This window comes from Denticeps clupeoides, chromosome 15 (assembly GCF_900700375.1).
Source record: "Denticeps clupeoides chromosome 15, fDenClu1.1, whole genome shotgun sequence".
NCBI classification, from domain to species: domain Eukaryota; kingdom Metazoa; phylum Chordata; class Actinopteri; order Clupeiformes; family Denticipitidae; genus Denticeps; species Denticeps clupeoides.
The window spans coordinates 10,608,330-10,623,346 of record NC_041721.1 but is presented as its reverse complement, the minus strand read 5'-3'; the positions used below and the strand labels follow the sequence as shown (position 1 = coordinate 10,623,346).

Here is a 15,017-nt window from a genome sequence, read left to right as displayed (position 1 = left end):
ACATATACAGAAAGCAATCACGGATTGAAGTTCCCTGGGGCTTTTAGGAGAATTGAAGGTTTATTAATATGCACAAGGGAGGGTTAGGGCCCACGTATTCATCGAGGGTACGTGCACCAGGAATTTCTCGGAAATTCCAGTGGATTCTGTGGTCTTGTAAAACCAAAGGGGAAGATGTTCTAGATCATCTTGATCTTCGGAATTGGAACAGGTGGCTACAGATCTATGTGGAATTGACGTGTCACTGCTGAACGCGCCCTATACGGTTGTGCATACACCATGTATAAAACAGGATGAGGGAAACTGATCACTAAGATGTGTTATCACTCTTAGAACTAAGATTGTAACAAAAAGTACCAATTTTGACCCTTTGAACGGTCCATAGTCAAACTGTATATGGCAACACTTCTATAAATTTATTTCACCCTTACAATGGGGTATTTCTAATGCTTCAAACATTGAAATAAATATCTAGTCTTGATGCATAACCTAAACATATGCAATGTTAGTATTTTTCCATAACATATTCACACAAATACCACATCAATCTCTAGTATATGTGATTGTTCAAAAGGTCACAGAAGGAAGTGTGTTTAAATAGCCTTTAAATAGCATGACATTAGCTTTATGTACACTGTTAGTTTCGACAGCCCGTATTTAAGTGAATTAAGTAAGCAATTAAAAAAAGAATAAAAAGACATCTTCACCTCTACATAATAATGTTTTTTTTTGGTAAAAACGACCCACTGTGAATTTTCAATTTAAACCACTCACTGACAGCTCAGCAGGCCGTTTGCTCCTCCTGCCGTTCAGTGTGCGCTGCTGGGAAAGATTTTTCCCCCTCTGCTCCACACACTTGTCCTTATAAGGCCTTGGCTCAGAATAAGTCATTTTTTCATGACCAGAGCGCTCACACCGAATGAACAATGCATATTTCTGCAATGCACTGTCACAGCCTGCTTTAGCAGCTCCCCATGCCCAAGCGGTACAGCACCCTTTGAAGTGACTGTGCTAGAACAATTTTTATGATTAAACAAAAAATAAGCACATCTAAACATGCTTCCCAAAAGAGCGAGAGATGTTCATTTGGCCGGGTGTTGACTGCCTTCTTAGACAAGCAGGCAGTTTACGGTCACATATCTGCTGATCACTCTCGATAAGTGCTGTATACTGTCATGTAAATGTAGTATAAACACACTTCTGCCTTCACCATTAACTGCCCTGAAAAAGACATGAGTCACCCGATTGCCTTGCGATGCTTAACCCTTTTTATGAAGGGACTTTTCACTCAGCTGGTACGGAGTGTATGCTTGCAATATAAGTAATAACCTTGTATGCACAGATCATACCTCACTCCTGTCCGGGATGAAGAATCCGAGTCCCAGAGGAAAGCTCGATCCAGGCAGGCCAGGCAGTCCAGAAGGTCTACGCAGGCAAGTCCAAAAATTCTGTACCTGAAGTCTGAACACTCAAATGCATTCTTTTTTTGTATGTGTGTATGAGAGAGATCTACTTTTTTAACTGCGGTGCAGTGGTACGGTCAGATGTTGGCCTGTCTGTGATACACCGCATACATCTACAATCACACCAATATACTGATCACCATGTTTAACATTTGTTAATGCTATTAAGTATTAAAAAAGGTATGATATAGATAAGGTTCACGTGTTGTGCTGGACCACAGACCTGCAGTTGTGGGGATGTGGCTCGTATTTGTTAACTGCTCAGCCACCTTTTCTCTCTTTGAAATCCACTGGTTTTGTGAGCAAAAACAAAATTGCTAGTAGGCAGTTGACACTCTGGATCAAGTGTCCTTTTTTTTATTATTTAAACATGTGCCACCAGTGTGCATACACTGTGCAATTTTCCCAAATGTTTCTGGTTATTTGGTGAACAAATGAGATTGTACAACTAAAAAGCATTAAAAGAAAAGACTATTAACACTACACTAGCAATATGAACTCTCGCAGCATACTCTCTTCTAAAAAGAGTGTTGTGGCATGTATGGATACAGATTATCTCTGTGGTTTCGCTTCTCTTCTAGTACAAAAGGTACATGCCAAGTTTTCTTGTTTGAGGGAGCTGCCCGCTTTGACTGGGCACTGAAGCGAATCTTGAAAGCGAAGTACATGCTATCGGTTTAGCAATAATGCTAGGATTTATAATGTGTTCACGATATAATACTTTACTACATTGCATGTGGAACAAATCATGATACATAGAGTATTTTCGATATATCGCCAACCCCTGCTGCAGATAATGTCTATTGTTTAATCTCACAGATTAGTATCTTCATAATATGTCCCAGTGTTTTTTTGGAGCTAGTTCCGAAATGAATGCGAAATGTATGTGTGTGTGTGTATGTATGGCAGTGGTGGCCTAGCGGTTAAGGAAGTGGCCCCCGTAATCAGAAGGTAGTCAACCTCTAATCGAATCCCGATCCGCCAAGGTGCCACTGAGGTGCCACTGAGCAAAACACCGTCCCCACACACTGCTCCCCGGGCGCCTGTCATATCTGCCCACTGCTCACCAAGGGTGATGGGTTAAATGCAGAGGACAAATTTCATTGTGTGCACCGTGTGCTGTGCTGCTGTGTATCACAAGTGACAATCACTTCACTTTCACGTTCACAGGAAAGCACAAACAAACGTGAATACTGATTTTTTGCTCCTGCCCCATCACACTTCCAGGGAGTCACTCTAACAGACCTGCAGGAGGCAGAGAAGACCATCGGTCGCAGCCGTCCCACACGCACCCGGGAGGACGAGAAGGAGGAGAAAGAGAAGCAAGATAAAGAGAAGCAGGAGGAGAAGAAGGAGACTGAGACTAAAGAGGACGACTACAGGTCACGCTACCGCAGCATTGAAGAGGTGTGTATATGTTTCATTCCATACCACAATATTGTTAATGTTAATGTTTTTTTTTTTTCTACCAATATCTCACAATATTTGATTGTTTTGTATTTTACTTTGAAGATTAATAAAAAAAGAAAAGAAAACGGGAATCCACACAATTAAATAAATAAATAATTTATATATGCTCCTCTGCTTGTGGTCACTTTTATGCCTTTAGACCTATCAGCGTTACCGACCCGGCTCCTCCAGCAGCACTGCCACCACCTCCACCCCGTCCTCCAGCACCTCCTCCCTGTCATCCTCCAGCAGCTCGCTCTACTCCTCCAGCTCCCTCAACCGACCCAATAACCTGACCGGCATCACCTCCTCCTACAGTTTCCAGAGGAGCTCCAGAGATGCCGAGAAAGGTCTGTCATAAATAACAGCCCTGAATTCCTCAGTTTCAGCAACGATCATGTGAGAAATGAAATATTAAGATATTTGGGCTGTTAACATCTCACCGTTTCTCTGTGTCTATAAACAGAGTCGGATAAAAAGGAGGAGGAGAAGGAAGGAGAGGACAAGTCTCAGCCGCGCTCCATAAGAGACCGCAGACGCCCACGTGAAAAGAGACGCTCTACCGGGGTCTCTTACCCGATTCAAGATGTGAATATCTATCTATTTATATATCAATTTCTTTCTGTCTCTCACACACACACAACCACACACACCTACACATATAATATTCAACTCCAGTATTATAAGCACAGAATAATTGATATTCAAGTTTAGAGGTCTGTTGTCTAGCCCTCAGATCCAAACAAAATGTGCATTTAATGATTAAATGTTATAACACTAAAGACCACACTGTTATTGCACATGGGAGGTTTTATTCAGACAGAGAAAGGAGCGTTTTAACTGGGGGGGGTGAATGCTAAACCGAAGTTATAGGGTAAGTTATTAAGGGTAAGATGGCACATTCTGCTCAGTCTGATGAGTGCTGGTCTCAATTAAATGGCAGAGTGCATAACTATTTCCAGAACAACAGCTCGCGGCTAGCAGAATTTAACAACAAAAGCCTGCTCATTAACAGCAGGCACAATTAAGAGAGCCAAAAGTTGACATTAATTTAGACAATTAAATATGTTAAGTTGGATTCCACAGAGATGGCGGCATATGAGTCAGTCTAAAAAAATTAGACAGAGTGGATATAACATCAAGAGTATTTTTGTCTAACCAGGGCAAATTTCGAAACACTAGAGTTCATGCATGCATTGCCCAAGCCATTGTTTTATAATACAGCATACAGGGAAGCAATTAAACAAACATTTATGTATATAACTTATCATATATTACCATACTTATTTATTAATAAATATGATACATTTTCAGTTAGAATCCTAATATGTAGCAATTTCCTTTTTTTTTTTTTTTAATCTATGTATTAGGGTTGTTGAAATTAATCATATAATCAGTGCATTCTGATGCAGATGTGTACAATTCTGCGTCGATGCAGTGCAGAACGTAATCGATTATATCATAACGACTTTGCTTTGTCATATTTGTTTTGTGCTGGTAGTGACTGTGGCTGCCTGATCTGAGTACAGCGCCACTCTGGGTAGGAGTTTCATGCTGTGCGGCACTCGGCGGCCTTCTTCCATGGTCACCGTGGTCAGAGTTGAAATTTGTTGAACTTTGACCGCTGCAGGTCATGACTTATTTCTGCGAATCAAATAAAAAAAAAAAAACAAAATCTGGAATCAAAGCGTGTTTCTGCCCCTTTGAAACACACACTCACTCGAAGCAGGAATGGAGTGTCCAGATCTCTACAACACAACATTTTTCTTTTACCGGGAGTTTAGAAAACTGAGCCCAACGGCAACATTTGCCACATTTGGCCTGAAAGCGGCTTCTCCAGTAAGCAGCCACTTTTCTGGCATTTGTGGCTTCAGTTGAGTGCGGACAACGCCGGCAGTTTTTCTGCTCATTGTAGTAAATTGTAGTAAGAATCTTGTATTCTGTAACATCATGAGATAATGTAGAAAGTTAATGGGATTTATTGCAATGCATTGATATCGAGGCATTGATCATTGTAATAGAATCGAATCATGAGACCAGTGAAGGTTCACACCTCTACTATGTATGTATGTATGTATGTATGTATGTATGTTTACATTTACAGCCTTTAGAGACACCCTTACACTGAGTAGGTACAGTGACAGTCCCCCTGGAGACACTCTGGGTTAACTCAGGGACACAATGGTAGTAAGTGGGGTTTGAACCTGGGTCTTTTGGCTCATAGGCGAGTGTGTGACCCCCCTAGGCTACTACCACCCACTCATATAACTCATATGTTTCCTCATATAATTTCTAATATCAGATCATTAAAAAGGCATTGATCCCAAGCCTGACTTATATAATTGTGGAACTAACTCAGGCCCGTTAAATAAGTACATCTGTCTGCCTTTCTTGCCCAGAGCGATGAGAATGATCCGGACCAGCAGTCGGATTCAGAAGAGGGCAGCACTAAAAGTGAACCTCAGGTAACCTTTCCACAACCTCTGTGACATGTTGGCTCTGTCCTGAACTTTCCTAGTATTGCCCTACAGTTCATTATTAAATTCTTGTGTGAGACAAGGAATTCCACCTTGTGTAGGATTGTGGTAGGGTTGAAACCCCACTGTGATGTGAAGATTTGATCTGCTCTCTGAACACGCCCGCCAGCTGTGTGTGTGTGTGTGTGTGTGTGTGTGTGTGTGTGTGTGTGTGTGTGTGTGTGTGTGTGTGTGTGTGTGTGTGTGTGTGTGTGTGTGTGTGTGTGTGTGTGTGTGTGTGTGTGTGTATATATATATATATATATATATATATATATATATATATAAAAATACCCTCGCACTGTCTTTGGACCCACATTAATCGTTTTCCATTTTACTGCTTTCCTGCTATTATCCTGTTACTATGGTAATAAAAATAAAAAAAAGGTGGTCTTAGTCAAGTGAGCAGGCAGACGCTGCTGTATGCTGTGAGCAGACCGGGACTGGGGGAAACGCCCATTTGATCGCCTGTGCCTTTCTTCCCGATACCCAGCAGGGTCCCGGCAGGGCCTTGAAAGATCGTTAGAAGAGATCTGCGTCCGGTCCCACGGGGCATTTTCACGCCTGGTCATATTTTCAAGGTTTCACACCAGGAGTCAGTTGTGGGGAATACAGGATAAATCCGTGTGTGGCTAATCGGCGAGAGGCAGGCAATTTCAGACGCATAAAAACTATGAAGTCAAGTCACCAAACTCCGCCCCCTCAGAGGTTAAAATAAGAGGTCAATTTGAAGCATCTTCACAGCCGTACCTTCCAAGATAGAAGTAAGATTTTTGACAAGTGGAATACAGAACTTGTCTTGATGCAACGCAATTTTGGTGTTTAGGGGATGCTGTGGTAAAGGGCTGGGCATAAACGTTTGGTTTTGTTTTTCTATTTGTGTTTTCCCACGTCCCAATTTTCTCACGCATATTAGCGCCTGGATGTCAGTTATAAATGTCTTTGTCTTAAGACGGCACACGTGTGGACCAGGTTTGGTGCTTTTCCACAGGAAGAGAAAAATGTGTTTGAAATGTGTGCATTGTCACGGTTCAACATAAGATAGTCCTTATCTGTGCTTCAAATGGAACTTGACAACACGATCACGGGATTTTGATGAACCGTGACGGAGCTGATATGGAAAGATTACATTTTATTTAAAGTGGACTTTAAAAGGTCTTAAGTTTTAAAATTTGAGATTTCAAATATTTGGTGTCCTGCCCAAGTAATCAGTAAAAGCGTCTTCAGCGGTGCCATTTTTCACCTCATCCGCTCGCTGCCTGATTGCCGCAGATTCCCTCCATTTCTTCTCTGTTGCAAGGTGCAGTAAGACATGTTTCAGCCCTTCGTTTGGACAAGTTTTTTTTTTGTAACTGCTGCCACAGTGATTTAATGAGACGAGATAGAGGTTTGGGGCAGGTCTCTACAGAAATCTTTTTCCCTCCATGTGGAAGGGAGGAACAGAAACTGAATCCTGCCTTTCTGCTGTACCAGAAGTGAAGGGAGTAGACGATGGCTTTGTTTGGGGTGGGGTGGACAATGGAACTGAGAGAGGAAATAGGCCATTATCATCAAACAGACTCAGAGAAGACATTCAACAGCTCAGCCACGTAGAGCATGTGGGCACTTCACTAAACTCCTACAAAAGCATTTATTGTTTGCCTTCTCTAGCCCTTTTCATTCCTTCACCCACATAGGTCACAGAATCTGTAGCACTGGATTGGTTTTTTTTGTCTTCTTGTTTATGACAGGTGATTGTTCCAGCCCGTTCTTATAACAGTTCATAACCCTGTCTTTACTACATGATTTTTTTGTCTCTCTGTGCATGCGTGTGCGTGCGTGCGTGTGTGTGCGTGTGTGTGTGTGTGTGTGCTGAAGCTCTGGATACACTAGCCAAGTATCCAGAGCTTCAGCAAACCAAGGTTTGAATTCTTATCTATTTATACACACACACACACACACACACACACACACACACACACACATATATATATAAATAGATAAGAATTCAAACCTTGGTTTGCTGAAGCTCTGGATACTTGGCTAGTGTGATGAAGGCGGATTTTTTTTTTATTATTGCAACTGTTTCAGCCGTACTTGGATCATTGCACGTTTTATAACGATCATGAATTTTTTTAAAGTGGCAGACAGGACGTGGACTTTTGAACTGTAGTGTATAAACCTAAAATGCCATTTTGATTAATCCATCATATTGACACTGCCGGACTTCCAGTTGAGGGGTTTTATTGTTTTGGCTGTGCCGCTTCAGCACACTTTTGTAATTTGTGGGCCTTGTCGGTCGTTGTGGAGCAGCGTGTCTGCAGGATGCAGTCCCGCCGCGTCTCCCCTCGCTTCCTGGGAGGCCGTCTGTGCTACTCCAGAGGAGATCTAGTTCAGCTCTCGGTGTGGTTTGATGCTGCTGGGCCTCTGTTAGGGACTGTGGGGGCAGGCCTGGTCCAGGGCGCGGCATGGTACAGCGCACAAGCTCTTCTTAGAACTGGTGTGATTGGCAGGTGAGAGAATTCTGAGGATCTTGACGAAAAGACTTGTGAATTTTTACGTGAGGCTGAGAATCCCTTCGCAGCTGTCATCGTGCGATCGCAACACCAGAAATAACCTGCCTGTCGTCCCAATTGCTTGGTGCGGCTCCCTTTTCTCATTCCTTTTGAAAATCAGTGCCCAAACGCAGCAGAGCACCCGCTAATTGATGAATCTACATTCCAGACACACTTGCAGTCTAGACAGCAGAGGGGCTTAGGTTGCTCTAAAAATGTCATGAGGGGCGGCATGGGTGCCAGCAGGTAAAAACATTACTGATAATGTCTCCTCTCTCTCTCTCTCCCCATATATATTTGCAGAGTGACCGGCTCTCAAGGTATGTCTCTCTCTCTCTCTCTCTCTCTCTCTCTCTCTCTCTCTGTCACCTCACTGCCTTCTTTCTGTGTACAGTCCCCTACCCGCTGTGTTTACCCACAATTCCCTCAACTCCGTGCTACACATTAAACACACCCCGCCCGCCTCCCCACACCGCAGTGTAAATATTTGATGCATAAGGTAATGCTGTGTTCTCCAGAAACGAATCAGGGGTTTCTAGCTCTTCCTACGACCGCTACGAGCACCTAACCAGCCGGGTCTACGGCGAGGGGCGGAGGCCGTACACCAGCAGGCTGGAGCGGGATGACACCACTGATTATAAAAAGGTCCGTGGGGTGGGTCTGGGTCTTTACAGTGTCTACTTAATATTAGTCGAGTTGAGGTATATACAGTATTATGCAAAGGTCTTGAGCCCACCCCTCATTTCTTTATAGTTTGTCGGGAAAATGACATGGGTGCACAGGTTTTTATTTTAGCACCGGTCAACTTTATTGTCAATACGTTATTTAAAACAGAGTTTTTGTAATTCTAAAAAGCTTTACTTGGTTGTCAATAATTGTTATTTCATGGTGGTTATTTCATTGGATATCTCATTGGTGGATATCTCATTTTGATGAGATCCCCAACACTACTGTGTGACCATGCAGCCCCAATCCTCCAGCATGCTTTACACCTCACTTTTTATTCTACCAGATAAGAAGGCTGCTTAATTAAAAGAGAAACTGTTATTTTCAGCCAAATGTTCAGCCTTTTCTCCAGGTATTTCTTGTTTACGAATATCTTTTTGAAAGCAGAATATGAAGAATTGCTAGGTGGTTAGACTTTTGCACAATAAAAATTATGCATTGTTAAGTTCAGTGGTTAATGTCATGTGATGGAGTGAACATGAATGTCATTTTTGTATTTCACTGCACAGCTTTATGAGCAAATCCTAGCAGAAAATGAGAAGCTGAAAGCCCAATTACGTGACACAGACCTGGAGCTGGCAGACTTGAAGCTACAGCTGGAGAAAGCCACGCAGGTGAGGGTCTCCTGCAGCCCGCTTGCGTGAACTCGAGGAAGAAACCCTCTCGTTTCAGTTAAGCTAAATTAGGGTTGTGATTTAGTTTAGTTTAACAATTTTCTGGTAAATTTGACTTTTTTTTTTTTTTTTTTTTTTTTTTCTTCTCCCCCACAACATTTCTGACAACATTTGTTCATGAAAATGTGTGTTCATTGAAAAGTCATGGAAATTCTTTTGTAAAAACGTGTAAGAACCCTTTTAATTAACATGAGTCATGTTTGTGACCATCCCACTTGTGTTACAGAGACAGGAACGTTTTGCAGACCGCTCTCAGCTGGAGATGGAGAAAAGGGTAAAAAAAAAAAAAAAAAACTTTCAAACTTCATTCCTCAAAGTGTTCTTGTATCAAATCCCCCTTCTAGACATCCTGTTTCATCTTACCCCTGAACACTTAAATACCCCTTAACACCATAACCATTTATGTATGTATGTACGTATTTTGTTGGAAGCCGAGTTTGTGTAATTAGAGTTGAGTAACGGATGCCAACTGGTTTATGTCTGAAGGTTACAGGCAGGCCTCAGTATCAGCTGGGTGGTATGGTCTAAGCTCTCAGAGTTTCTACAGCTCAATAGCTCCACTGCTGGCTGTCTCACGCGCCCATCTATCTGGCGTGGGACCAGCCCCACCAGCCAATCACAAGCTCCCTCTGTCACCTGTGTGTGTTTCTTGTATCTCAGGCAACGTGTGATCACCCCTCTGGACTCTGTGGCATTAGATATCTGTGTTTTTTTTTGTGTGTGTGTGTGTGTATGTGTGTGTGTGTATGAGAGAGAGAGAGGGGTTGCAGAAATGTTTGCATTTTAAGCTTGAAGGTTATGATATTTGCATGATCCCCCCCCCCCATAAGTATCATTTCAGCACTTTAACCTGATTCACATGTTCTTTCACCACCTACTTGATCTTGGGCTTATGTTTTCCCTTAATAGCAGCATGCTACTGCTCCAGCTCCCCTCAGTCATCATGGTCTTATTGAATGAGTCCTTATTTGGTTTTGAAAAATCTGCGTAATGTCCTTCAAAATTCCACCTGGTCACGGGAGCCACTACAGATGAGTGGTTGAAATGCCATGTCAACTTAATTCCCTTAATCAACTTTTTATCATAATCCTAACACTTCTTATATATATTATATTATACACATTAATGGTCAGTAACTACAACGGGTTCTTGCCACTTTTGGCTTTGTCTTCCTGCTTCATCACCCTGCCTGCGTTTGGGGAGCCCTTCACCTCACCTTGAGCTCTCATTACCCATAATGCACCACAAACTGCATCCATGGACTCCATAACTCTTCATGGGGTCTTAATTGACCCCAGAAAGTCTTTCATTTCTAACATCATCTGACTGTAAACGAGAAGTCAGCTGCCATGGGGTACATGCTGGATGCAGTCTGTGTTGGGTCGGGGGTGTCTGTGTATGAATGTGTGTTTTGAGACTTTGAATTTTATTAGTTCTTGCTTTCTGACAATGTTTGTTCCCTCTCTGCTGTCTACAGGAAAGAAGGGCTCTAGAAAGGAAGATCTCTGAGATGGAGGAGGAACTGAAGGTAACTTTATTGGTTTACTTTTACATGGAAAGCTGTTTTGTCCAGGTTTAAGGGAAACAGTCTCGGCCATATTAAGTGTTTTACCCCAAAAGTACAGTCATTCTGTGGCTTTATCACATGCCTTCGACATGAGCGATAAGAGGCTAGGTAAAATATACACAAAGATTCTGCATGTGTGGCATCTGCAATAAACCTCAGATCACGTTGCTTATTTAGGACAAAAATTCTTGTGGATGAATCTTGATCATCCACATTCTCAAACATGATCAATTTGTTGATTTAACCATGGAGTTTGGGGTGCCAGTCATTGGGGATCTTGACCCGGTGTCACTATAAAATCAGTGTCAAGAATGCTAAAAGCATGTGATTTGTATTATGTCATATTATGTCATTCAATTATGTCCTGTAGTTTTCAGTCTTTTCAGGTCATTTCATCCTTAATGCTATCTTCTCTTGATAAGTTTGTCTTCATTTTGTACTGCCTAATTTATTTATCTCAAATACTGTTGTATAATGTTCCAACAGAAGCTATCCGGTTTTGTACCGTCTGTTATGTGTAGATTTAAAGCCCAGGTCATACATCAAGGTGTGTGTTTATCAAAAGCCCGTCAGACTGGATGTTCCACTCAAGTACAGTTAAAAATGGCCCGTAATGCGCAGTCAGCAAATCCAGCTTAGTTTCCGGTACGGTTGCCGGTAGTTATGGTCATTTAGCAGCTCTGGCTTGGCTGGGCTCTCTCTCGCTCTCTCTTTGTCTCATAATTTTGTTTCATCTTGTTGTTGTTGCACTGAAAGTCCTGGCCATTCCTAATGTCTACAAGCTCCTGTTCTCCTTTTCTTCTTTCGTCTCCTCCTTTTTTATCTAAATGATCTTTGTGTCTTAATGAATATTCCCACTTATCACTTTACTATTTCCCCTCATTTTCTTGACTTTGCTGTCAATCACATGAATATTGTGTCCATTCACTCTGTGGCATTCTGCTATTTCTGTTCCTACGCACCTCTCTCTCTCTCTCTCTCTCCCTCTCTCTCTCTCTCTCTCCCTCGCTCTGTCCTGTTGTGGTTTTCCTGCAGAACCTCCACCAGGTAAAGCAGGTTCAGGCCCTGAGGCAGCACAACGAGAGGCTGCAGGCGGAGAACCGTGCCCTGGCGCGCGTGGTGGCCAAACTCTCCCAGACCTGCAGCCCGCTGCCCACAGTGGACCTGTAGGCGGCCCCCCTCCCTCACTCCACTAGCCCCCTCCACCACCCTTCTTCTCATGCTCCATTCGCGCTCCGCCCGTGTTCGTAGACAGGCAGGTGCACCCGTTCCTTCACTACGCCCCTCTGCCCTTACCCGGAGAGACTGTTCACTCTACAAACCTGCTTACTCTGCTCCTTTTTTTGTGCCCCTTTTTGAGTAGGTAATATAACCATAATCAGGGATTATTATTAAACGATTTTGACTTTCTCAGTTTTTGGAGTAATATCTAAAATAAATGATTCATTTTGAAGTACCTCCACTTGGTCCATAGCCAGCCTCTCCCGGTGTGGCGTTTTGAGTGTGGTCATGCCTGTTCTGGCTTCTCTGCATGATGTGGCTGTTTCACCGAGAGTTGTTGGTTTCATTTAAATTTGTGTCATTATTGTTTGTTTATTTTTTTCTTTCATTCATTCATTCATTCTCTTGTCTCCTTCCTCCCTCCCTTCAGTGGCGGTGATTCTGCCCTGTCTGTTGTGCCTGAGGAGAAGGTCTATTGCATGGCTTCATGAAACCAGTGTATTTATGGGGGAGCCAGATTGGTGATTTGCTCATGGCACATTGCTCCCTTAGGTGCTCTTAAAAATCTTTCATCTCATAAATATTTCACACAGAGTTCTCTGTGTTTAAAACCTGCAAGTATTATCCTTTTTTGTCCCCCTCCGGTGTCAATGTGACCGCTTTAATGCAGTGGCACATTTGATAAACTTTCTTTCATTGATTTTAGCTTTTTTCAGCACAGCGAGACAATAAAACGTGCTAACTGCCGGTTGCCGATAGTATGCTATAAATACAGTTACATACATTTTGTAAATACAGTTTACAAATACACTATAAAAACAGTGTTTTCATATCTTACATTTTCCTCCCTTGGGACAGGGAGTGGATAAAAAAAATAAAGCAGTGATTCACAAATTTCCCTTAACTTTTATTTTATTGCAGACACAAGATAATTCATGTTTTTTTTTTTTTTTTTTTTTTGGTACACGTCATTTGATTTGTAAATAAATATCACTTTTTGCCATTCAGGCTTGCAACACATTCCAAAAAAAGTTGGGATGGGGCCAATTCAGGTGTAGTAATGAGGTATAATAACTAAATAATGATGTGATTTTGAAACTGGTGATGTTAACAGGTGACTCGCAATCATGATTCGGAACAAAAGCAGCATCGAGGAAAGGAGCAAAGATGGGCAGAGGATCGCCAGTTTGCCACCAAGTGCGGGCAGAAATCTTTGAGATGATGAAGAAAAATGTTTCTAAGTGTTGTTAAAAGACAGGGGAACTGTGCAAAGTGGTAAATGCTGTACTGTCACAACTTTTTTTGGAATGTGTTGCAAATCGAATGATGTTGACATGAAAAAACGTGAATTATTTTGTGTTCATGCTGTCTGCAATGAAATACAATTTGATGAAAATGTATTACTTGCTTTATTTAAAAAAAAAAGTTAGGGGGAAAAAAAACATTAGTTCCACTAGAATATGGATGTGGTAAATGTACAAAGTACATTGGTTCTCAAACTTTCATTATTAGTAATATTTTGCTTCATAATCAACGTTGAAACACAGCAGCAGTAAAGTCCTCCCAATTATTAAAAAATGTAAAATCAAAGAATTTTGTCATTTAATATTGATTGCAGTATTTGCAGTGGACTACGATCACACAGCATGTAAAGGATATATACTGTACTACATTGAGTATATTCAGAATAAAAATGACACACAGCAGGGTACTCTCTCTCCAGAGGGAGCCACAGTGTAACCATTGGAACCACTCTTTGGGAACCAAGGGACGAGATGGAGTTATATACAGTTATATAGTCAATGATTCTTGCTGAGCTACCTGGCAGAACTGGTCTCTGCTTATTTTTGTTATATATGGGTTTATGGAACCTTTGCGTTTTTTTTGTTGTTGAGCGGTGGAGATTCTTTTAAAGGGACCAAGCCAAAGTTTCTCTAGTATTTTGTGTGATCATTGGTGTGCATAATGCGGCTGAAGTGGTGTGATCTTCTCCGACCCGATCGTTGTGTTTTTGTCGTTTGGCTTCTCCTCGCTGACGAACAAAACCTAAAACGAAGGCCTTGTTTGCTTCACCTGATTTGTTGCTGTGTGTTTGGTTCCCGGGAAATGAAGCCGGAGTTCTTGGTCTGCATGGCTGTTCTCTCACGCCCCACTTCAGTTGTCTAGTGTGTTGACGGCACCACCTTCAGGGCGCTTGTGTTTTAGGGTTCCAATGCAAGCTGTGCAATTAACCTCCATCAGGGTGGGGTTGTACAGGTGACCTGTTGCATGTTATTTGCTGAATTCTCTCTAAACTTCTTTTTTATTGTTTTACTCTCCTCTCTCCCCTCCCTTGTTTCTCTTCCAGACGCTACCAGACTTGAAGGCAGATAACCAGAGACTAAAGGATGAAAACGGAGCCCTAATTCGAGTCATTAGCAAGCTTTCCAAATAGAACAGAGCCCCACACCCCTTTCCCTCCTCGCCTTCTCCCACGTCTGTGCCCACCCCCCACCCTCTCCATGGCAGCGACTAATGGTATTGCACATGTTATGTATTAAATGCAGCAGACATCAGCAACAAGAAGGTTTAGTCTCTCCCCCAAACCACGTCAACTTTACTCCTCCACTGAAAAACTCTCCCCATCCCTTAGACAGATAGCCTGTTTTTTTTTTTTTTTTTTTTTTGCTGCCCCCACCTCTCCCTACAGAACCACCACGTTTACAGAAGACAGTCTCTTTAACAGATAGTCATGTGAAAGGATCGAGGGGCGGGAAAAGCCTTCAGAAATGATGTAACCAGTAAAGCCTTAGTTGTACATACGAACAAACGAAAGAGTCTCCTGGCTGTCACAGAGGAACAGTTCTTCACCGCCCCATTTTACTTGT

At 42.3% G+C, this 15,017-nt stretch overlaps 1 protein-coding gene across 4 annotated transcripts in view; it reads left to right on the top strand.

Annotated features, from left to right (window-relative positions):
* The window catches only part of ppp1r12a (protein phosphatase 1, regulatory subunit 12A), a 52,404-nt gene extending 37,387 nt beyond the window's left edge, over positions 1–15,017 (top strand). For all 4 annotated transcript variants that reach the window (XM_028954694.1, XM_028954692.1, XM_028954693.1 and 1 more), the window contains 11 exons: positions 1,343–1,433; positions 2,691–2,870; positions 3,073–3,262; positions 3,379–3,500; positions 5,312–5,377; positions 8,266–8,282; positions 8,481–8,607; positions 9,198–9,302; positions 9,589–9,636; positions 10,840–10,890; positions 14,498–15,017. In XM_028954694.1, the coding sequence (XP_028810527.1) occupies positions 1,343–1,433; positions 2,691–2,870; positions 3,073–3,262; positions 3,379–3,500; positions 5,312–5,377; positions 8,266–8,282; positions 8,481–8,607; positions 9,198–9,302; positions 9,589–9,636; positions 10,840–10,890; positions 14,498–14,584 (1,084 nt within the window). In that variant the 3' untranslated portion in view covers positions 14,585–15,017. The remainder of the gene's footprint in view (positions 1–1,342; positions 1,434–2,690; positions 2,871–3,072; positions 3,263–3,378; positions 3,501–5,311; positions 5,378–8,265; positions 8,283–8,480; positions 8,608–9,197; positions 9,303–9,588; positions 9,637–10,839; positions 10,891–14,497) is intronic.